Genomic DNA, 25,697 nt, shown 5'->3' with positions numbered 1-25,697 from the left:
CATTTAGTTTAAGTGGCACCAATATAAGTGTCAATTTCGATTTCAATTTATTTTTTTTTATTTTACTTTAATGTAGACATAGAGTGACCCAGCATGAACTGCAGTGCTAATGATTGAGCCAGCAATCAGCTAATGGGAACTTGCCTGTGTCTTTTTCAGAAAAGTCCCCCTAAAAATATTTGGCCACCATAAGTATTTCATTTTTAAAAAAGTATCCAGTAATGTCTCCCCCTCCACGAAAAACAAAACAAAAAAAACAATGAAATACACGTAATCGATTTACAAGCTTTAAAAGAATCACATATTCACATTTACTTCCATGGGCTAGACCAATTAGACCATTTGCAACACAGAAATATATTATCTATAGCAGCACAATGTATCCACAAAGTACACCATGAAACTCACAACCCAAAAACAGTATTATCCAGGTACAAATCACCATAACTATGTTTCTCAGAGAGGACATTTCCCGTCTTGTTACCACAGACGAGGGGTTTTTACTCACTGGCACTTAGTAGCAATCATATCCCATTTTTAGGGTCATGTGACTGGCTGATAAATGTTCTTGGAGTTTTTACAATATCACGAAGATAAAGTTAGAAGTTAGAAGTTTCACAATGGTTCACAAAGGCTACTAATTTTGTGAGTTTTTATTTCCTCTTGTGGTTTCTTGAGTGGTATAAGGCTATAGAATTGTTTTGTCACAACAGCGTTTATATCGAAGAGGATAATGTCCTTTCACACATACAACAACCTTCTGCAACTAGCAGCAATTTGTTGCTGGAAGGCAAGTTACCTTGCGTCATTTACTGTGCATTCACCAGTGAATGGGGGATAGTGCCACTACAGGTGCCTTAATAGTTGGAACAGACCACGGATGTAACCTAATTGGGGGGAGGGGAACAAATGGGAATTGAACAGATTGAATACTTTATTGTACAGAGTTTTGGAGGGTATTTGAATGTTTTTTTCAATTATTTTGCTCATGTGTGTTTTTTAAGACAGTACAGTAAAGATTTACAGAAACTGTAATCTGTAACTGGCCTTCGAGGACCAGGCCCAAAATGACCCAGTGGACCACGCAAATTTTGGTCTTTGTGCTTTCGTTTTTTCCTCCTCCCCTTCTAAGAGCTCTAGCACTTTCAGTTTTCTATCTACAGGGCCATGTTAGGGCGTGTTTTTTACAGGAATAGTTGTACTTTGTAATGACATCTTTAATTTTACCATAACATGTATGACGGAATCCCAAAGTTATTATTCATGAAGATATAAATAGGTGAAATCATAAAAAAAAATGCAATATGGTAATGTTTTGGGGGGGTTCCTGTGTCTACGTAATGCAATATACGGTAAAAGTGACATGATACTATTGTTCTATAGGTCAGCCCGAACACAACCGAATGCAGGTTTACACATATTTTCTAATTTTATATATTTTTTTTTTTATGTCATCCTTTTTTTTGGCAATTAATTATTAATGAAATGAGCCTATTGTAAAGCTTATAACAGTTTTATTTTTTCACCTACAGGGCTGTATGAGACGTAATTTTTTCCACCATGATCTCTAGTTTTTATTAATACCATATTTGTAAAGATCTGACGTTTTGATCACTTTTTATTATTTTTTTATATATAATGTAACATAAAATCGGTAATAATCACACTTTTCCCCCCTCTTTTCGACTACACCATTCGCAATGAAGCTTGTTATATTTTAATAGATCGGACAATTACGCACGCTACGGTATATTATATGTTTATTTATTTTTATATGTTTTATTTTTATCATGGGAAAGGGGGGTGATTTTAACTTTTATTGGGGGAGGGGCTTTGGGGTATGTAATAATGTTTTTTACTTTTTTTTACACATTTTAAGTCCCTTTGGGGGACTTTTACATACACTTGTGTGATTATTCACACTGATCACTGCTATGCCATAGGCATAGCATTGATCAGTGTGATAGGCGATCTGCTCATTGAGCAGATCGGCAATCGTACCGCACGGAGGGAGGTGAGAGACCTCCGGTGGTCCGTCACACTGCGGGGGTCCCGATCGGTAAGTGACAGGGGACTCCCCCTGTCACTTACACTTAAACGCCGCAGCTGCTCCAGAGCTCGCTTCATAGCTCAGAACATACCGGTACGCCCAGGGTCGTCTGGGCACAGACTTCCAGGGCGTACCGGTATGTCCTTGGTCGTCTAAGGCAGTGATTTTCCACCAGTGTGCCGGGGCACACTGGTGTGCCGCGACACATGGCCGGGTGTGCCTCGGGGAAAGTTCCCCAAACTATGGTGCCCCTGTGAAACAGGAGAAAACAATGGGGGAGAGAAACCTGGGGATGGGGGAAAAACAGGGGAGAGAAGCAGGGGGAGAGAAACATGGGGATGGGGGAGAGAAACAGTGGAGAGAAGCAGGGGGGAGAGAAGTTTGGTGGAGAGAAGCAGGGGGGAGAGAAGTATGGTGGAGAGAAGCACAGGAGAGAAGCATGGGGGAGAGAAGCACAGGAGAGAAGCACAGGAGAGAAGCAGGGGGGAGAAGTATGGTGGAGAGAACCACAGGAGAGAAGCAGGGGGGAGAAGTATGGTGGAGAGAAGCACAGGAGAGAAGCAGGGGGGAGAAGTATGGTGGAGAGAAGTATGGTGGAGAGAAGCACAGGAGAGAAGCAGGGGAGAGAAGCACAGGAGAGAAGCAGGGGGGAGAAGTATGGTGGAGAGAAGTATGGTGGAGAGAAGCACAGGAGAGAAGCAGGGGGGAGAAGTATGGTGGAGAGAAGTAGGGGGAGAAGTATGGTGGAGAGAAGCACAGAGGGAAAAGAAAACAGGCCCAGGTTTCACACTGAGTGAGTATAAATACATTTAGAATCTATATTATTAACTATATGTATAATATGTACTGTTTTAGTGTCATTTTGTGCCATTTTGGTTGGTGGTGTGCCCCGAGATTTTTTAAGTATAAAAAGTGTGCCGCGGCTCAAAAAAAGTTGAAAATCACTGGTCTAAGGGTTAAAAAAAAATACCCACTGTCTTGATATAATGAACCCTGTCTTCAGAGCACCCAGTGACTTGGTATAATCTACACACAGCGACTTGCTAGAATGCAAAAACAACACCAACCCACTTTGTATTCATTAGTTGTATTCATTAGTTTTCATTAGTGAACTGAGCATGCGCTCTACATAATCAGTGGTGACAATCCACTTCTACTGTGTTCTAAAAATTCATTTCCATGAGTGAAGTGAGCGTGCGCCTTACATAATCATTGGTCGCACTCCACTCCTTTTGTGTTATAAAAGTTTGCTTTCATTATTGAACTAAGCAAGTGCCTTACATAATTAGTGGTCGCAGTCCATTCTTACTAAAAACTAATTTTCATTAGTAATGAAAATGAATATTTAGAACACAGTAGGGCTTTTTTCACACAACATCAAAAATAGAGAAAAGGCGGCCAATTTTTATATTTAAAATAACATCCGGTATTGCCGCTATTTAACTGACTGCTATGCCAATGCATTGACGTCAATAAAAAGACGGACATCAAATGAACACAATGTATTGAATAATGAACGTTTTTACCACGGACGTCAAAATAATGAACATCATTATTCTGACTTCTTTTGCAAAAAGCGGACGTTTTTTAATTAGTTGTTCACACAGTTTTTCTTTTTTCACCGTTCTTTCTCCGTTTTTACTTTTAAATTCAATGGACTTTTCAATTAAGACACACCCAAAGGCATATTGGTAACCCAAACTAAAATAATGTACCAAGAGCCGTCATTGCACTAAGGGAAGGTTAGACAGTTAAATGACATCTGCTATTTAAGACTCAAAATGACTGATGTCATTTTAAACAGAGCTGAAAAAACGTTGTGTGCACATAGCCTAGGAGTGCAGTGCGAGCACTGTTTATGTAAGGCGCATGCTCAATTCACTGATCTCAAAAATTGGTATAACTCGATAGGAGTTTACAGGAGTTTACAGTGTCCAGCAAGTGAATAATATGGACTCCTTTCTAAAGGAGCCCAGTTACTGGACACTTGGTTGACAGCTCCAACAAAAAATCATCCCAATCTACCACAATTAGCCACCCTATCCTCTCCTCTTTGTCCCTAAATTGCTCTGTTAGCCTCTCCCTGCTCTGCTCTATTTGCCTGCTGTAATTCTGCTGTCTCCCCCATACACTGCCGACTGGCCACCTTCGGAAACAAATCACCATATATACAGGGTGAGAGGGAGGTGCTGACATCACAGAGGGGCCTGCAGCTGATTGGACAGGCGCAAGGGTTAATCCCTTTCTCCCACACAGTGATCCTCTAGACAGCTAACATGTGCGCCATGCCATTTTGTTTTTTGCAAAATTCCTTAATGACTGGGAGGGAATTTGCTTTGCAGAACGAAGCGAATTGACAGCGACTCTTGCTTCACCGGATTCACAGCGACTCTTGATTCATCGGATTCGCTTGACTCATCTCTATAGGAAACCATACTTTAACACTGTATTCAGTGGATTTGGAGTTTCGTAACTGAATTAAAAACGCATTTCTGACGGTTATAAATATATTTTAAGACATAAATTAGCACAGAATGAAGAACTAGATAAAAATGCTGTTCGAAAATAGATCAACTTTAGGCTATGTTCACACAGTGCCAGTTTAAGATCCGGATAAATAATTTCAGCCATAGGTAGCATTAAAAAATGGTGGTTCACTGTTGAATGGTCATTGTTTGTACAGCATGTGAACATAGCCTTGAACTGCCACTGTAAAGATGTGATATTTTAAGGGCATATATATGGTCTATTTAGGGGTTAATATAGTGACTGCTAAGCATCCCCCCCCCCAGATATTTGGAGCCTGTACACTGTGTCTGGCACCACGTACAAATTACATTTGAGAGAAACATTTTGAGTCCTGTTTGTGCCTCACAGACATTCTGAATTGTTAAGCTCTTTTCTGGCAAGGCTGAATGGTTGGTACCAGGTGACAGACATGGCTGCTACTATCCAATTTATTTATTTATTTAAAAGCTGGATTTTAGGCAACAATTTCACATTCTCTCTTCACCCAAATCATTATAGCTTAAAGTTTGCTTCTCAGATATTTTAGTATTTTAAACTTGCCCGAGAATACAATAAGTTTGATTCAATTTCAGTGCTGAATACTGCTGGCTGCCATGCATGTGTTGTATAATTTTCCAGCTGGGTTTGATGGAAGTCAGACAGTGTGCACTTCGAATTGATTCAGTTGAATGTGAATATCTGTATTCTTGTGAAGTATGAGAAGAAACAGCTTCTTTTTTTCTTAGTAAATTTATAATGACAAACTGCTATACAGTAAAAAGTAGTATTCAAAACACTCAGAACAAGAACATTTTCAAAGTATGGCTAACCTTAAAAATAATAAACCTTAATTATGGTTAAAACACCAACAAAGGCTTCTAAGCCCATCTTAAGAGTCTGGGTTTTAAACTTAGCATACCAACATAAAAGCATGACTTACTCTCTTTCTATCTTCAAAGCACATTTATAAAATAAAAACTAAACCACATAAAAATTAAATAACTGAATTATCAGACTTATTCAGTCATTCAGCTTCCTTTACCTATTGTAACATTTTATGACATATTTCTTGCAGTTCATATTAGGTTAGAGTCACACACAAAGTACTTTTTGGAAAGGGGGAGGATTTGTGGCAGTTTTTTCTTTGTCCTTCTTTTTTTCTAAAGCCAGGAATGGATTCAAAGTAAATAAGAAATGTAACGGAAGGACTTTCCCTACTTGCTGGACCCACTACTGGGATTGGCTCAAAAAATGCAACAAAAGCGGCAGTATCTTTGTGCGTTGCCAGCGTTAAGAAAAAAAGAGGGGGGAAAATTATGTTAAATGTTTTACATTTTCTCAGAAAGATGACACCTTTTTAGTTTGAAACCAGTAGGGGAACTTAAAATCATTTCCAGAACAAAAAAAGAAAAAGAGAAAACAGACACTTTTTTTTCTAAAACCACATGCAAAGGTCACGCTATGAAGAGACCTGAGGCTATATTCACACACAGTATTTTGCTTAGTATTTTGGTCAGTATTTTTTTCAACCAAAACAAGGAGCTTTCAAAACACAGAAATCTTTCTATTTTAATTTATCTTTTCTGGTTCCACTCATGATTTCTGATCAAAATGCTTACAGTAATAGGCTATGTTCACACTACGTCAAAAATAGAGAAAAGGCAGATGATTGTGATATTTAAAATGATGTCTATTTTTGCAGCGATTTAACTGACTGCAATGGCAATGCATTGAAGTCAATGGGAAGACGGACATCCAATGCACACAGTGTATTTATTAACAGACGTTTTTACCGCGGACACCAAAATAATGAACATGATCATTATTTTCAGACGTCTTTTGCAAACAGCGAAAGTTTTTTATTAGTTGTCCACACACAGTTTTTATTTTTCCACTGTTCTTTCTCCTTTTTTACTATTAAATTCAATGGACTTTTCAATTAAGCCACACCAAAAGGCCAATTAGTAATCCCAAACTAGAATAATGTACAAACACCCGTCATTGCACAAAGGGGAGGCCAGGCTACTAAATGACGTCCGTTATTTTAGACTCAAAATGACAGATGTAACTTTAACCAGAGCATAGAAATCGTTGTGTGAACATAGCCTTTTACAGTAAATAATTTGTGTGATAATAGCCTAAAAGTAAAAAAAAAAAAAAAAAAGGAATGGATCATAGCTCGAATCCAAAAACCATAAAAAATGCACTTTAAGAAAACTGCAATTACCCTACAAGACATGTAATGTCATATATAAAAGGTTTTGTGGTTGAGTAGCTTAAAAATTGGAAAATCTACAATACTGACAGGTAACATAATTCATGGCAAGCCTTATATCAGAGTAAAGTCTCATAAATTCCAAGATGACAGCAATGCAGAATACATCAGGTATCCCGTGTATATGCATTAAAGTGTCACTGTTGTAGTTAATAAATGCTCTATTTCACATCTACTGTTGATTTATATTTTGAAAGTTATAATGACAGTGACACTTAAAACTTTTAGCTGGAATCCCAATTCTAAACTGACACTGTGCAAGGAGACACATGATACTTTTAGTATAGTCATCTGTACTTTCATAACACTGGTATTCTCCTGTGCAGTATGTTAAATATGCTTTTCTAAGCCCCTAAATGGTTGTAATACTTTTTGCCTCTTTCCTCCTTTGAATTGTCGGTCTTCAAAGTCGTTATTGATTGGTAAGCCTAATGTCCGTTCTAGAAAAACTATTTGAGGGGCTTATAAGGAAATACCTACAGGAATTTAATGGGATAATAGTATTATATTGATAGCAAGCTTGGTTTTACTAAGGACAGAAGTATGTTTTGCACAAGCATTTGGCACTGTCCCTAATAGACGTCTGATGGGTCAATTAAGGTCTATTGGCTTACAAAGATTGGTTTATAACTAGATCGGAAACTGGCTTAATGGCCTTATCCAGAGAGTGATGGTAAGTGATTCCTACTCTGAATGGCACCTGGTTATAAGTGGTTATAAGGTTCAGTACTGGGCCCCCTTCTGTTTAACTTATTTATGAATGATATAGATGGAATTAACAGCAATATTTCTGTATTTGCAGATGACATCAAGCTTTGTAGTTCATAACAGTCTGTGGAAGATGTGCATAAATTACAAGCAGACGCAGGCACAGTATGGGGTTGGGCCTCCACTTGGCAAATGAGGTTCAAGTTGTACTCAGGGATTATAGATACAGATACAGAACTATATGTAATGTCAATTAGCTACTTTTAAGGCCAGCAGGATATTCTCATACATTAAAAAAAGGCATGGACTCTCAGGACGGGGACATAATATTACCTCTTTTTAAAGCTTTAGTGTGGCTTTATTTGGAGTGTGCTGTTCAGTTTTGGTCTCTATTTATGAAAAGAATTCCCTTGAACTAAAAAAGTTACAAAGGCGGGCAACTAAAATAATAAGGGGCATGGAGCATCTTAGTTAAGAGGGAAGATTTTCGTTGTGTTTAGTCTTGAGAAGAGATGTTTAAAGGGGTTGTCCGGCGATAAAAAATTATTTACAGAATAACACACATTACAAAGTTATACAACTTTGTAATGTATGTTATGTCTGTGAATGGCCCCCTTCCCCGTGTCCCCCCACCCCCCCACCCGTGTACCCGGAAGTGTGGTGCGCTATACATACCTGTCACGTGCCGACCACGGTCTCCGATCCTCAGCAGTGACGTCTTCTTTGGGCGGCCAGCGGATCTTCCCGAGTGCTGGCCACCCTCTGCAGCGTCATCCGAAGCTCAGCCGCGATTGGCTGAGCATAACTGTGCTCAGCCAATCGCAGCTGAGCAGCTGATGATGTGGCCGCGTCGGATGACGCTGCAGAGGGCGGCCAGCACTTGGGAAGATCCGCTGGCCGCCCGAAAGAAGACGTCACTGCTGAGGATCGGAGACCGTGGTCGGCACGTGACAGGTATGTATAGCGCACCACACTTCCGGGTACACGGGTGGGGGCGGGGGGTGGGACACGGGGAAGGGGGCCATTCACAGACATAACATACATTACAAAGTTTTATAACTTTGTAATGTGTGTTATTCTGTGAATAATTTTTTATCGCCGGACAACCCCTTTAAGGGAAGATATGAAGAGATATTTAAGTATGCAAATGGCCTGTATAAAAAATCTGGTTAAAAGATGTTCCTGGTAAAACCCCTCAAAAGACGAGAGGACATCCCTTCACATGAAGGGGAAAAATAAAGGTTTAGTCTCCAGTGATGACAAGCCTTCTTTACCATGATAACTTTGAATCTGTGGAATAGTCTACCTCAGGAGGGTTTGGAGGGTTTCAAAACAGGCTTAGAAAAGTTCTTAGAACAAAAAAAACTGAGAAATATAGAATTTATCCATTATCAATTTGTAAAAATAAAGAATTAATCAATCAAGATCTGAAAGCAGGTGATTGGGAGCACTTTTTTGACTAAGCATTACAGAATAAAAATATATTTTGTCATAAAAAGCATATACAGATATATGAAATGTACCTTGTGTCTTCTTATCTAAACAGCTATCTGTTGGACAAACACTATCAGCAATTTGGAATGCGACCATTACCATTTTAATGTATTTGTTTGGGCAGTAAAAAAAACAAATTTGTATACTTACTCAGCCCATGCTGCTGGTAGCTTCAGATTTCCGGGTCGTTATGGCAGTTCTCTTCCTACATTCCATGTGGACAGGAAATACCCACTCAGTGGCTAATCTCTATGTTGTCAATGCTCAACAGCCGCTGAGAAGGTATTTCCTGTTCATAGAGAACATCACCGGTAAAAAAAAACCACTGTGGTGGAGACCAGGCAATTTAAAAATTTCCCGCAGTGTGCCAGTGCAAAAGTGAGCCAAGTAACTATACCACTTTGTTATTTTAATGCAGGCCAGGCTATTTAAAAAAAAAAAAAAAAAAAACTCCTTTCCCAAACAACTTTAAAGGGCAACTCCGGTAAAAAAAAATGTGATTTATTGAAACACATTCTAAAGTTAAATAACTTTGTAATGTGTTTCAATTACCTATCTTCCCCACTTCTCTATCTCCCCCCCTTGATTAGCCCCGCCCCCCTCCTGGACGTGTTGGAAACTTATACACACCTAGCTACTGTCAACCCCAGGCCATCTTGTGAAGATGTCCTGTTAGTCCAGCCTCCCTCTCCTGCCTTGTCAGATGACTTAGCTTGCTCAGCTCCGATTGTCTGAGCAAGCTGTAAGCCATCTGATATTCTGCAGCAACAGAAAAGGCTGCTTGCTGTCAGTGAATGAATGATTTGTTCTGTTTCTTTACTGTCTGGATGCTGACTTCTTCCAGCACATAAACAACCACAGGGACCCCCCTCCCCACTCCTCTCTTTATCAGCCATAAAGTCAGTCAGTGAGTCGTTTTATTTGTTTATCTTTTCCCTCTGTGATTGTCTCCCAGCAAGCTGTCAGCTACAGAATTACTACTTGCAAGAGGGATGGGACTTGGATGTCACTGGAGCCAAAGTGCATCATGGGAAGCCTAAACCATGAAGTAAAAAAGAAATGAAGATGCTCACCTGAGCTCATGGGGTCCTTAAACTGTGGGGAATTCAAACAGAGAGGGACTTAGGAGGAATGTTAAGTATGAAAACTGTGTTTGTAACAGTCTCTTAATAATGACAGCCACAAATAAGTATCATAATCATTATTTGTGGCCGTCATTATCACTAGGTGGCCGCCTTTCCCTGATAGGTGCCAGTACGTTCCCATAGTGGGAACATAGTTTTAAAGTTATCTTTACAAAAAGTGATAAAAAATATTTACTCTGTTTCATTTTAAATATAAATGATACAATAGAATGTATTGTAAATATTTAAACATAAAAAAGAGCATTTTAGCTTCTGCAGCCATTTAGTATATCAGCTGCACCTCAACCTAAAATAAAGAAACCATAGAAACCGGAATAAGAACAGTTTTTACAATACAGGAGAAAATAATTATATTTTTTCTTTGATATGTGAATTGTATTATGTGAAAAACTCCTCGGCACATTTAGAGACAAAATGTCACTTCTGAATGCAAAATATATAAAATACACAGCACTGTAAGATGTTATTGTGAACAGGGTTATGTGTAAATGTTAATAGGATTGTCTTCCTTTAAAAGTTTAAGGATATGAAGCAGAATAAAAAATGTTTTTTAATTTAGTTGGAATGTAACGATGACAAAATGCAACCTTGTAATATTTCAACAACATAAAGTGACAAATTCCTGTAAAACAGAAGGTTAGATTTACTCTTCTCCTGCAGTATACAACTTTAAAATCGAAAAATATGTGATAACAATCATAAATGGATAAAACTATAAAATTAAAGGGGTAAAAACCACAGCTGCATCCTTCACTCATAATGCCATATAAAAATAAAAGATTAAAACGTATACATTAGTACAGGTCGATGAAAACATTCAACAATAAGTATAGTACCAAAATGTTCATGTAATAAATAGGATGATGTGCTTACCAAGTGTGGTAAAAAAAAAAAAAAAAATGTGCTAAATCATATTAAGTTCCTACAATGGAAAATGACTGTCATCTTGAAGACAGCCATCATTTTAGCACCAAAAGTTTTTACTGCTTACATGACAGTCGTCCAGAAATAAGTGGCCATTATTTTCCCATCGGGGATAGCCTTAATGTTCATGATCATTTTCCCTATGTGGGAATATAGCCTAAGGGACATTCCTGCATAACATTTCGTGGCAGGTTTTCCATTCAGTCCAAAGGCCAGAAGTGAATTCAACAGGAAAATGAAGTATATGTCAATCCAAATTTTTTATTTCTTTTGAATCGATTGCTGGTTTTGGCTCAAAAAAAACAAAAAAACAAACAAACACACACTACAATAAAATGCTGTGTGAAACCATCTTTATAATGTACACAAAGAGTGATAAAGTAAACCTGTCACCTAAAGATACTTCCTTAAAGTGGTTTGGCTAACAGGCTAAGGCTATGTTCACACTACATAAAAGTACGGTCATTGTTGCCATTGGCAACAACGGCCGTATTTTTGTACGGGGTGGAACACTACCTATTCTTGCATGGGATCCCGGCCGGAGCATATACACACCGTATACGCTCCGGCCGGGATCCCATGCGGCGCCGCAAAGAACTGACAGTGAATTGCGGCCGTAGAAACCCATGTCAGTTCACGCAATAAAGCGAGCGTCTCCGGCCGCTTGCTTCATTGTGTGCTATAAGAAGTTCTGAAGCGGGCGCGCGCTGATGCGCCCGCACCAGAACACTGCTAATACTTAAGTACCGGCCGGAATGATCTTTGCAGAGACCGGCCATTCCGTGACCCAGCCGGATCATGGAATGGCCGGTCTCTCACGTAGTGTGCACATAGCCTAACAAAGAATATAGTGCATTGACAATAGAAATATGAACCCCATTGTGGAATAGAATATATTGTAAATGCTCAGTTGTCAATTTAGTCACTCATTTACAGGTGGAATAACAGGGAAGCAGCACAATGCAGAGTTCTATGAGAAAGTGAACCAACATTTTTATTTCCTGGGGAATGCAAATAATTTCAAAGTCAAGATAGGAATGATGTCAGTTACTATATTCTTAACAGGGCAGCATATTTCAGTTAGAGGTCCACTATAGTTCTCTTTATCAGTCCTCTTTAGGCACTTGTAGGTACAAAATATGTGCCTCTGAAAGTATACCCATCAAGGAGGCCATGCTTTATATATGAGTTTAAGAAATACCCCTGCATTCTCCCCCCCCCCCTCCCCCAAGGTGTCCTCCTGTCACACCAGGGTGCTGTGATTGCCTAATTAACATATAAGTAATCATACGCTACATACAGATTTACAATGTCCAGTCTATTTATATGTAAATTTTGCCATCAGCAGATGCATTTCAATCAAAATGCCTATAGGCACAGACCTTAGAGATGATCAATTTTCTATAACACAAAATAAGACCTCTCTGCTTTGCAGCTACGTGTGGTAAATAACAAGACCTTTTAACGCCATAGATTTTTCCATTGTACTTGAATGTTGCAAGTTAATTATACCATTCTGCTTTAATACTGATGCATTGCAATACATACCTGAGAATAAGAAATATATTTGTCAATAGTTCCTGATAAAGGTTTGTGAAAAGCTCAATTAATAAGTTTCATCATGAAATTGCAACTCTAACTCCTTATTAAGATTCACAGAATTGTTCCCAAATCTAATACTTAAAAAATTTCAATGTGCTCATGCAGTTAAGATTATGTTCCCATTATGGGATTGGATAGGGAAAAGGCGACAGTCCATTCATAATGACATCTACAAACATTACTTGCACCCACCACAAATTATAGACAGCTACCTTTACTTGCTAAATGATGGCCCGTTCCCATAGTGGGAACATAGCTTTGGGATACATCCTGGAATGTATTAATTTAATTTAAAATCTGTTCCTTGAACTACCATTGTTAATGAAATTAGTAAAATACCATTAAGTTCCATAGGACAACGGCTGTAGTGTATACACACTGTATACAGTACACTATGGCCATTGTTAAGAAACAAATAGACAAGTCTACTTTCCCCCAACTGTGGCCATAGAAAATAGTCCGTGCACATAGTGTAAAGTATGGCTCCCGGCCATACTTTCACTGTGGTCAATAATTAATTGGATTGCGGGAACACCCAGGCCTCTGTCTGTGGGGGAAGCTAACTAGTAGTTTCCTTCCTACTTAGTTTAGTGTAGCTCAGTAGAGAGCGGCTGACTTGCATCTGTGCTCTACTGCGGATCAGCCTTTCTTTTCTTTCCTTCTTAAGGGGGTTAACTGTCCTGAAGATAAGGAAATCCTTGGTGTAGGCAAGGGGTAACTCCTCTAAATCCGGGTACCCATAACATAACTGCATAACTGCTGTAGACTCTAGCACTCAAGAATAAGTGTGTTTTCTTCTTTTACTAACTCACAACCTCTCTGGTCTAGAGCAGCGCTCCAACTCCCTAACTACGGGAAGGAAGTGGTGTGTAAGAGTGTATGTAGCAGGCTAAACCTTCCAAGAATTGCAGCTGTGCACAGGGGAAGTGAGATACCTAGTGGTTCCGAGTAGAGCACAGTAGCTCACTGCACTAACTGTGACACCTGACAAAATCCCTTTTACTTAGGTGTGTAGGTAAAAGTAAGATATAGTGGGACACTGCACATATGTAGCATTGTATTGTTCACAGATGTTACTAGACAGCACGGTGGCTCAGTGGTTAGCCCTGTAGCCTTGCAGCGCTGGACTCCTGGGTTCATATCCCACCAAGGGCAACATCTGCAAAGAGTTTGTATGTTCTCTCCATGTCTGTGTGGGTTTCCTCCGGGTACTCCGGTTTCCTCCCACACCCAAAAACATACAGATAGGTGAAGCGCTGCAGAATCTGTGTGTGCTATACAAATAAAAACATTTAGTGCATGCACTTCAAAAGTATATCACCCATTGGTTCTATCTCCTGCAGGATACAATAATACGCATATTCACAGACATTTTACTTATACAATGTAAACACATTGCAACAACTGCCTGTATCTTCTATCTAACTGCATGTACTAAACAGTGGCATTGGCTGTGGAATGTTACTGTATATTGACTGTGGTTTTGAAAGGCCATTATAAGTTGTGCAATATTGGGGCTAAAATAATTGAAGGGACTACTGAATTATTTGTTATAGTCAGTTGTAGTAGTATTTTTATTTTCCACAAAAATTACTGTTATTTCTTTTCTATATAATTATTTAATCCATCTTACATCAAATTAAATTCTGTACTACTTCCTGGGTTTTCTTTCTTATAGCATCACCTTCATGTTGTCTTGAATGAACACTGTCAGACCACATATAATGGTATGAATCAGCATATGTAAGGGAAATAAGTATGCTTATGCTTAATGATGGATGGAACTAGCTAGTTAAAAAAGGGATACAATACCATTTAACGCTGTACAGCTGGAGCATATGTATCCTGGCTGTTGTACTGTATTTATCATAGCCTGCAGCTTGCAGACATCTGTCAGGTGTATGCTGTTTGCTAAATCAGAAACAGCTCCACAACTGCTTGATTTATTTATAAGTACAAAAGCTTTTACAACAAAAAAGTGCAATAAAAAAAAAAAAAACATCTAGAGTACAAGTTTTGCTATGGCTAAGTTCACATTACCATTATAACATGTCAGCCACCACAACCAAGTGCCACAATCTTGCTTGGCCAAAAATTCAGGTATTTTTATTGGGTAAAGGGGGATAAGTGGCTGGTAGACTCCCCTGTCAGTGGCTTGTCTCTCCTTATTTCCCCCAACATCTGTTGTCAGGTAAGAGTCAGGACACTCCTACACACATTAGATAGTTGGTGGGCATGGTGACATTTCTCTAATGTGTATGGGCACAGTACCATGAAGTGTAACATTATTAATCTGGAAGCGGTTTACCTCGGGAAGTACACACTGGTATACCTCTGGGAGGGCATCAATGATGTTCTTAGCAAGTGCTAAAAGAAGTGTTTTCTACTATTTGATTTGGAAGTTTAAAAGTCAAAATTTTCTGTCTTTTCCTTGACATTTATGAACTATAGTAATACACAAATTGCAGCCCAAGGTCCAAGAGATCAATAGTTTAGCGATTCTATTGAGTCTGGTTTCAACACCAATTTCACTGACAAAGAGTTCTCCTTTGTCTCTGTCTGACTGAAGGCCAAAACACAATGAAAGCCAGCACATGGCAACAAAGAGCTATAAAGCAGCTATAAACAATGAACTTGCCTGAAACAAGTAAAATGATAAGTAAAGAACAATATATAGCCTCTGAGAGTCTAAATAAAATTACTACTACAGTAGTTTGAACAGTAATTATTGGTTCCTGGTATGTGTAATATACATTGCTTAAGAATATGGGCATAGACTTTCATTATATTACATATTCCCCATAGAGTATCATCATAAAAATATATGAATTTATATATAAATATTTAAATGTAAATAAAAATATATATTTTTTATATTTTCTTTATGATGTACAGTGCAATGCTTGCATCTAATTGTCTACACATAGAACCATTTTACATTGGTTTTGCTAGTTCTATTGGCCAGCTGAATGTGTTTATTAATCTTGCTTACAGTCGAGCACAGCCATCTTATTAAATTTGTTAGTCACACTCAGCTGCTTATACGTATCTTCTTACCCGTTAGATTCTATCATTTCTCATGAAGTGCAATTTGTCATACCTGAAGCCTCATAAATTGTATCTTCCTCTGTAATTTAAAGTTGGTTATATAAAACAACCATAAATAAGACTGATAAAATTCTAAGACCCACTTCAAAGGAAAATAGCAATAGTATATGTTCAACCCTTCCTCTCAAGAGGTCAACTAATACTGACTACTGCTATTGAACAGAGCAGAGATGAATAAGGAGAGATTACAATCTGATATAAAATGTCATGGGAAGAAAAGGTAAGATATACAATAAATAACTTTATGGTCTAGAGGGTTATAGAGTGCTACACAGTTGAAGAGCAAAGCAGAGAGTAAAGATTTCCATTTAATATTGTAGTGCTAACAGCATGTATCTCACCACCCCAAGGGAAAAAATGTAAATGACAATAGGGTCTCTTTAGGCATGTAGAAAGTCACTGTACACCAAATAATCCATACTTACAAAGGAAGGATAAACGGGTGGTTGGCAGACAACACTGTCTAGTATTTATGTAGTAAATATTAGAATCCCCAAATTGCCTATCCACCCCTTATTTCCTGGGCCTACCAATCAAATATGCAATAATAGGCTATGTTCACACATCGTTTTTGAAATGAAGTCCGTCATTTTGAGTTTGGCAAGCGTCACTGCATTGAATAGTAAAAATGGAGACATCAAGATAATGATCATGTCAATTATTTTTGGATGACTATTGCAAGCAGCAATTTATTTTGTTGTTCACACACAGTTTTTCTTTTTTCACCATCTCTCACTGTTTTTACTATTAAATTCAACAGACTTTTCAATTAAAGACACACTCAAAGGGCAATAAGTATACCCAAACTAGAATAAAGTCATTGTACTGACGGGTGGCCAGACAGCTAAATGATGTCATTCATTTTAGATTCAAAATGATGGACGTAATTTGAATTGAAGCTGAAAAAACATTGTGTGAACGTAGCCTTTCAGCGATTTTAGGCTATTCTAATATAAACAGACAACAATTTTGTCCTCACACTTTAATGTAGCACATTATTAGACTAAAAATACTTCTGCCAATGGTAATTTTAGGCTATGCTCACACATAGTATTTCGATCAGTCATTTGGTCAGTCTTTTTAAACCAAAATCAGGAGTGGGCTGAAAACACATAAAGTGTTTACATATTTCCATTATAATTTTGCCCTGTCGGTTCCACTCCTGGTTTTAGTTGACAAAATACTATGTCCTCAATACCCACTACAGGTCATGTTTTGCAGATATCCCATACCATGAACAGCTGTGGCAGTTACAACAAACAGCTGTGGCAGTTACTGGTGCACTGACTATAATAATATCACCTGTGAAATCCTTAAAACATGGCCTATTTTAATTTGCTTTGATCAAACCAGAAAAGTTCTAATTTAAAAAAAAATCTTGCTAACCAGACAGTCCTAAAATGAGTTAAACTTTTACAGAGGTCTGGGAACTGCATAATAAAAAAACTCTCTTGACACACCTCCAATTACATTATTGTATTCTATATTAAGAAACAATGTTGGCACACCTACTGTTTAAAATCTTCATTGCGCTGTACCCATTACCTTTCTTGGAAATATACAAATAAACTTAATAATGAGTATTAGGCTATGTTCACATTTGGTTAAACAGCATAGCAATGGATGCTGTTAAACTGCCGGCTGCCAGGCTGCATTCAGGATGTTCCTGCAGCTGATACCTCTGTATGGACTGCAGGAATGTTCTTTTTTTACAATTGATTTGCAGGCACTGTTGGGTGTGCCTCCAATTCAATTAACCATTCACTGCCGCACATTAGATTGTGTGAACAGCTATTATTTCCGTCAATTAAATCGTGGCAATAATGGACGTCTTTTTAAATAGAAAAAGCGGATGCCTTTTCTCTTTTTTTGACGTTGTGTGAACATAGCATCTAATTCTACCAATCTTAAACAACTCGAGATTATTTTTACAGGATCAGTCATGACAATTTTTATCATTAGTTTGTCTAATAGCTTACATAAAAAAAATAAATACCTAAACTGCATATTTTAACAAAAAATTTGTTTCATTATACCATAATTGCAATTTTATACTAGGGCTACGTTTTTCCTGTCTGTTTGTTCATTTTTAAAATCAAGGATGATGAAAAAAGAAAAACTGTTCGTGAAAATCTAAAAAATAACAAAAAGACATAACGAATAATTGTCATTATTCCATTATTTTGACATCCTTGCAGACAACATTCACCATTTTATAGACTGTATGCATTAGACGGCGTTCCATTTACTTAGATGCATTACATTGAAGTCAATCAAAATGTGGCAAAAACTGACGTCTTTTTAAAAAGAAAAGGCAGATGCCTTTTTTAATTACTGTAAACATACCCTAGGGCTCTAATTTCATCTTTTATCATTATTTTTTAGTATATTTAGTATATTTATTTAGAAGAAGCCCAAAGACATAGGCACAGATTTACTAACACTGTGACAAAACTTTGTGATTTGTCCATAGTAACTTATCACAGCTTAGCCATAGTTTTATTTCCGCTTAAAATAATAACTTTTGAAATAACTACAAATTTCAACAAAACGTTCTTTTTCAGTAAAGAATAGACGCTTATTGCAATGGAATCAGCATCCGTTCCTCACTGCATTGGAGGCATTGCATTGAAGTCAATGCAATGCCGTCCGCTGTATGCACACATCGTTATTTTAACCCCTGTTCTTTAGAACAGCATCTCGAAATAATACCGAACAGTGTCCAGAAATAATAGCTGTTCACACAATGTAAAGTCTGCTGGCAGCCACACTTTACATTGAAGCGAATGGCCCACAAGTCAACTGTAAAAAAAAAAAAAAAAAAACATTCCTGCAGCCGATAACCGAGGAATCGGTTACAGGAATGTCCTGAATGCAGCCCGGTGGTCAGTAGTTGCTATGCAATGGACACTGTTGTGTGAACATAGCCTTATACAGTTTCTGTGGCATTTTCCATATATACTAGTTAGTTTGACATCTGGAGTAGTAAAATTGTGGAAACAATTCTGTAAAAATAAATAAATAAAGAAAACTTAAGTAAAAACAAACAATATGGCAGATCCAAACCAGTATGGCTTTTTTGGGCTTAGATCATGCTAGATCAGTAATTCTCAATTCCAGTCCTCAGGCCTCACCAACAGGTCATGTTTTGAGAATATCCTGTACAAAGAACACCTGTGATAATACCTGTGAATCACCTGTGAAATACTAAAGAAATCCTCCAAACATGACCTGTTGGTGAGGCCTGAGAATTGGAATTGAGAAGCTTTATGCTAGATTAATCTCAAGGATTTCTTCAAATATGTAACAAAAGTGCTGGATGAAGATGATGCTGTTGATATCGCCTATCTGGCCTTTAGAAAAGCCTTTGATACAGTCCCCTTAAAAGGCCCATTAATAATTTATTAAAACTTAGACTTAAAGTGTCACTGTCATTATAACTTTCAAAATCCAAATCAGTAGATGTGAAAAAAGCTAGGTTTCAATTTATCATTTAAAACAAACCTATACTTACTTAGAATCCATGTCCAGTCTCCTGAAAGCAGCTTTTTAGTCTTATGCTGGTTGAAAAAAAGAGACTTAACACATGAAGTCGTGGTCATCTGCCTGCTCACAGGGAAGTAATTTGATTGATATATACATAAGACTTTAAAAAAATAACAATTAATGTAAATTGCAAACATTATTTCACACCCCCTGTTGATTTACTGTAGATTTTAAAAGTTATAAGGACAGTGACACTATAATACCTGGCTAGTTTAGTTGATTTGTTGTTGGCTGAAGGATAGATATCAGGAGGTGATTGTTAAAGGGGTTGTCCAGCGTGGGAGCTATTTTTTCATATGGCTAGGGAGGAGGTGGCTGAAAGAAAAGCTGTCCACTCACCTCCCCTGTTCCAGCGGCGGGTCCCACATCGCGTCGTTCTGGTGCCCGGTTCCCGTCTGTGATGCGGGACCCGCCGCTGGAACCGGGGAGATGAGTGGACGTCTTTTCTTTCAGCCACCTCCTCCCCGGCCATATGAAAAAATAGCCCCCACTCTGGACAACCCCTTTAAGAGCGTGTATTCAGAGCAGAGTCAGTGGTGTAACAAAAAGGTCTGTTCTGAGTTCTATTGTTTTTAATATCTTTGCAAGTGACATAGGAGAAGGTTTGGTAGGTAAATTTGTCTGTTTGCTGATGACACAAAAATGTGCAATAGGGTTGATATTCCTGGAGTTGTCTGTAGTATGGAAAATGATTAAGCCTTACTAGAAAAATGGCCAAAATAATGGAAACTGCAGTTCAATGTTTCCGAATGAAAGCACTTTGTGGAAAAATAGTCATATTGGCAGTTATATGTTAGAATGTTCAATAGCTAAAGGAATAACTAGTAGGAAGAGGAAGATTCTGATCCAAGAAGAACCAGAGGGCACAATCTAAAATTATTGCATTGCAACTTACTAAGTGAAGCATACATTCCCTGGGCTGGGTGCGAGAACAGATAGCATGGCATGCATTGGGAAAAGAGTATTGCACTATCAATCATGTTGGTGGCTGTATCTGTATAGCTACATATGACTTCAATTCAAATAAGAAAAAGAAGATAAAGTGCTTTAGAAGTAAATTGGAAGATACATGTTTTTCCTTAAATACAATATATAGAAAAGAACAATTATATATTCTCCTATCTCTTCCACAAAATATTCACCAGTTTAAACCAAAGAGAATCATTGGATTGGAAACACTTTGCAATGACTGTTCTCTTTGAACATTTTCAGGGCTTTATTCAGACCAAGTCAGCTAGCAGCAAATTCAAGGAACCAGACGAAGAGGGTCAGAAGCAAAGAAAGTTGAGAATAAAAGAAGTCAATCACATGCCTCTGTGGCCAGCAGATGTGTAATTATATATACCACACATTAAGAATCGGGGAATGTCATGCCAAGCTTGATTGGCCAGGCATCTCAGCTGCTTGATTGGTTGGTTCATCAGCCCCACCAACAAAGCAATGCCCGGACTTTCATGTGTAGCCTACAAATAAACTATATAATAGGGGGAGATTTATCAAACATGGTATAAAGTGGAACTGGCTCAGTTGCCCCTAGCAACCAATCAGATTCCACATTTCATCTTCCAGAGAGTCTGTGAGGAATGAAAGGTGAAATCTGATTGGTTGCTAGGGGCAACTGAGCCAGTTTTACTTATTTTATTTATATTTTTTTTTCCTAGTATAACACAGTCATAGCATAAAACCACAGACAATGCAACATTTTTATTTCACTGACCTTGATTTTTATTTTTTTCTAAAAGCTATACAGACTGTCTATTTCATAGGAAGATGAGGCAGAAACAGAGCCATAACCCCAAACACTTTAGAGATTAGGTGACAAGACTTAAATGCAGAGGTTTGACACATGATGGACACATCTTTAAGACTGATAGAATATTATAGAATAGAAAAATAATCTTTATACCCATTGAGAAGTAAAGCCAGGTTCTTAAGCTTTTAACATTTATCTATCATAGTCATACTTAAAGTAGATATGTCAGCTTTCAGGTTTTTGAACAAAACCCAATGAATACTGGATCGTAAGAAACTCTGCAATTTATATTATTTAAAACTATTATTTAAATATTTCAAGACGTCACCTGTGAATTTTCACATTGATTGTTTAAGAAGTCCTTTCCTTAACCCTAATCATTCTCATATGACTGTGAAATATGATCCTTAAGATTACTGATACAAAAAATACCATTATTATTTATTTATGTTGCTTATAGAGTACCAACATATTTTTCAACGCTTTACAGAAATGGTTATCATTTACCTCAGTCCAAACTATAAAATACCCTATTTCTCATACATTTGCATATGCCTTTAAATGAAGAGAACATGAGCTCCTGGGCACTTGAGCCTTAATTGCAGTACATAAAAAAGGCTTTTATTTTACTGAATGAGAAGACTGTTGAACTAAGGTATGCCCAGAATCCTGATAGCTAACCTTATCTAGCCATGGGGTTATTTAAACCACAGTTTTCCTGATGACAGGTTCACTTTAAAGCCATTCTTTAGTAATGCAAGTAAAGCATATCTAATACTGTTTATGGCTATCTTCACACAAATTCAAAAATAGAGAAAAGGTGTCCGCTTTTGAAATTTAAAATAACGTCCGTTATTGCCGCGATTTAACTGACTACAATGCAATGTTGCAGTCAATGGGAAGACGGACGTCCAATGCACACAATGTATTGAATAATGGACGTTATTGCCGTGGATGTCAAAATAAGGTTCATGATCATTATTTTTGGATGTCTTTTGCAAACAGCAGGGGGTTTTATTAGTTATTCACACAGTTTTTCTTTTGTCACCATTCTTTCTCGGTTTTTATTATTAAATTCAATGGACTTTTCAATTAAGACACACCCAAGGGCCAATTAGTAACCCTGATGCTGCGTTTATATGGAACGATTATATTTCGAATTTGCACAAAAACTATTGCATTTGAGCAATTATCGTTCCGTGTAAACATAGTAAACGATCAAGCGACAAGCGAGAAATCGTTCATTTTGATCTTTGAACATGTTCTCAAATCGTCATTGGTCGGTTACAGTCTTTCACCAATTTAACCTATGTGTGAGATAGGCTTAAGCGATCGCAAAACGATCACAATACGATTTTTCCATACGATATATCGTTCCGTCTAAATGCTGATCGTTATCAAAAACAAATTGTTATTTCGCATTCATCAATCGTACGATTGGGCGAATTATCGCTCCGTGTAAACGCAGCATAAACTAGAGTAATGTACCAACAGCTGTCATTGTACTAAGAGGAGGCCAGACAGCTTAATGACGTCTGTTATTTTAGACTCAAAATGACGAACTTCATTTTAAACAGAGCTGAAAAAATGTTGTGTGAACATAGCCCTTCTGTGTTTTCCACCCACTCCTGGGATCGATTGAAAAATTACTGACCAAAAGACTGACAGTTATACATTGTATACAATAGTTTGAAATAAAGGAGTTTTTTTTTTTTACCCAAAATTACATTTGTCAAATGGGCAAAAAAAATAAATAAATAACAAAAACGTGTGCTTGTGGCCAAAAGGTGGCATGCTCCATTGGACACTTTCCTATAAAAGCATTCTCCCTAAGTGAAGCAGCAAATAGCTGCACACAGCCCTGAGTTTTTATGTATTGTATTCTGTTAACTGACAAATAAAATGTACAACAGACAACCTTTTGGTAGATTTAAGTAACAGGGTTCAAATGTGGTGAAACATTAAGCGAGTTACCCAAATATATTCATAGCTCCAAGCAAACAGTAAAATATTCAGAGCAAAGATGATTATTTCCATTACTGTTGCTAAAAGCAACAATTTAAAAATACAATGTATTCCCTTTGTAAAATAATATCTAAAGTCAGAGTGGGTACAGTAAACACAGATGTCTTTTCTAAGCTAGCAGGAATAGTTTACATGACAGTGCACTGTTGTCTCTTCTGAAAAGCAACCAAATATTATGTTATATAAGTCAAAAGAAAACACATAAAAACGGTATGGGACTTCACTACTAGGAATAAAAAAACCTGAAAATACAACATAGTGTATGCTAACTCAATAGACCACAAGGGAGGATGGTTAGAAATAAAATAGGTGATAATAGTATATCAAACATCAATGCAAGTCTGCTTGAGAAAGCTCTGACTGTAAGAGGGAAACGTTGCACCAGTGGGAGAAATAAACCTGTTTGTTTGATTCATCTGGAGTGCCATGGTGGTTTACCTTGTCTACATAGCTGTGCACAAGTGGTTTAACAGTGCACACTGCTGGCACCCCCCACAAGAACTTATCCGCATGAGTGCTGCTCCCACTATACACACCATATCTATCTATCTATCTATCTATCTATCTATCTATCCATATAATATATATTTGTGTTTTAAGGCCAAAAACTAAAGAGAGCATTTCAGTCTTGGGCTATGTTCACAGACGCTGATTGAAATGTAATCGGCGTCAGGTCTTTGCTGCGGGGTGGAATTTCATTGGAGTCAATGCAATACCGCCAAGTGTGCTCAAACCGCATTACGTTAACGCCCGTTCATTAGAATGTGCGTTAAAATAATGTACCTGTCTATTATTTCCAGAAGCTGTTCAGTGATAAATTGCTGTTTGCAAAGGATGACCGAAAATAATTGTCATGATCATTATCATGATGTTCACGCAGACAACATCTGTGTGCATTGCATGGAAGTAGGGATGGTCCGAACTGAGTTCGGTTCGGATTCGTACAAACCCGAACCCTCGGTAATGATTCCCGCTGTCTGCCCGCTCCGTGGAGCGGGCGAATCCAACGGGAGGACCACCTGGAAAACTGGGATACAGCCATAACCGAATCTGCTGCCGAGCGTCTGGGTTCATACGAACCCGAACCTCGGCAGGTTCGGACCATCCCTACATGGAAGTCAATTAAATCGCCCTACAAACTGACGTCTTTTTAAATAGCAAAAGTGGACACCTTTTCTCCATTTTTGACGTGTGAACATAGCCTTACAAGGCCTTATATATGCATGTAAACATAAAAGTTATGAAAAGTGGAGGGGTAAAAAACAAGAAATTGTATGTGTCAATATGGCTCAAGCAGGCTTAGTTTTAGCAAGATTACACATTTTAATTGATAAAAATTAAGGTTATGTTCCCACAATGTAAAAATAATGGCAAATAATGGCAGTTTTTAAGTATCATGATGTTATTTGACCTTATCTTAACACTGTGGGAACATAGGGGGAAATTTGTCAAACATGGTGTAAAGTGAAACTGGTTCAGTTGCCCCTAGCAACCAATCAGATTCCACCATTCATTTTCCAAAGAGTCTGTGAGGAATGAAAAGTAGAATCTGGTTTCACTTTACACCAGGTTTGATAAATCTCCCCCATAGTCTTAATGATAATTCACAAATTGACATATCATGCCATATCTAGACAAGCCACACAACAAATCATGGCATCTCTTCAGAAGGAAATGAATGATGCAGGTCTATTGAGACAAATACTGGAAATCTTTTTTTTTTATATTTTATTTTTTAACCTAGAAAAAAAAGTCTGTCATAGGTACTTAGATAAAGAATTAAACGTTTTGCAGCTGTCACATTTGCAGTGAGTCATATGTCATCTACATTTTACAATATAAACAATTTGTAATGGTAAATTTGAGGATGATAATTGTTCTTAATAGATTGTGCTTCTTTCCCCCACCCCCATGCTTTTGTTTGATACTGTACATGCATTAGATATGATTAGATAGATTAGAATTGCTCATGATAATTTTAATCATTTTGCCAGCCAGTCTCACAGATCAATATAATACATAAGTAATATAAAGAGAAAATTAATTTACCTTGCCCACATACTGATGGTCTGGTCCTATGTGTTCTTCTAAAACAAAGAACTGATTCCATACCCATCCACGTTTTGGTCGATGGTGAACTTCTGTTTCTCCCTCTATATGTTTGGTTTGATTTCTGGTGACTTTTATAGAGTTGTGATGGGTTGCTCCATAACATCTCTGCACAAAACAGAGACATACTAGAACTGGACAGATACCAGATGTGCTTGTAAATCTCATGATAGAAAGAGTTCCCTTTTTAGCAGAGTTGTAAATTTTTAATCCAGACTTGGATGTGCCTGGTTTAAAGCTACACTGTGTCTGGCAATACAGTCCAACATAGTCTTCTGTGAGCATCCATTATTTTTTTTTTTATAGATTTTTAGATAAAAGTATGGTATTTACATCCTGAAAAAAATCTGTCTGAGCAGTCTCTGAGGGTTTCCTTAAGATGTCATCCTTAGGAGAAGCATCTTCTATCTAATGGAAGAAAAAAAAAACATCATCAGTATGGTAATTTGA

The 25,697-nt window shown here is 37.7% G+C and overlaps 1 protein-coding gene across 1 annotated transcript in view; it reads right to left on the bottom strand.

Annotated features, from left to right (window-relative positions):
* LOC138784621 (cadherin-18-like) overlaps positions 1-25,415 on the bottom strand; it is a 295,998-nt gene extending 270,583 nt beyond the window's left edge. The window contains exon 1 of the mRNA XM_069960244.1: positions 25,188-25,415. Within this exon, the coding sequence (XP_069816345.1) occupies positions 25,188-25,415 (228 nt within the window). The remainder of the gene's footprint in view (positions 1-25,187) is intronic.
* Positions 25,416-25,697: the final 282 nt, after the last annotated feature.

Source organism: Dendropsophus ebraccatus, chromosome 2 (genome assembly GCF_027789765.1).
Source record: "Dendropsophus ebraccatus isolate aDenEbr1 chromosome 2, aDenEbr1.pat, whole genome shotgun sequence".
NCBI lineage: Eukaryota > Metazoa > Chordata > Amphibia > Anura > Hylidae > Dendropsophus > Dendropsophus ebraccatus.
The sequence above is the reverse complement of the archived record's forward strand: the minus strand, read 5'-3'. Positions and strand labels throughout refer to the sequence as shown.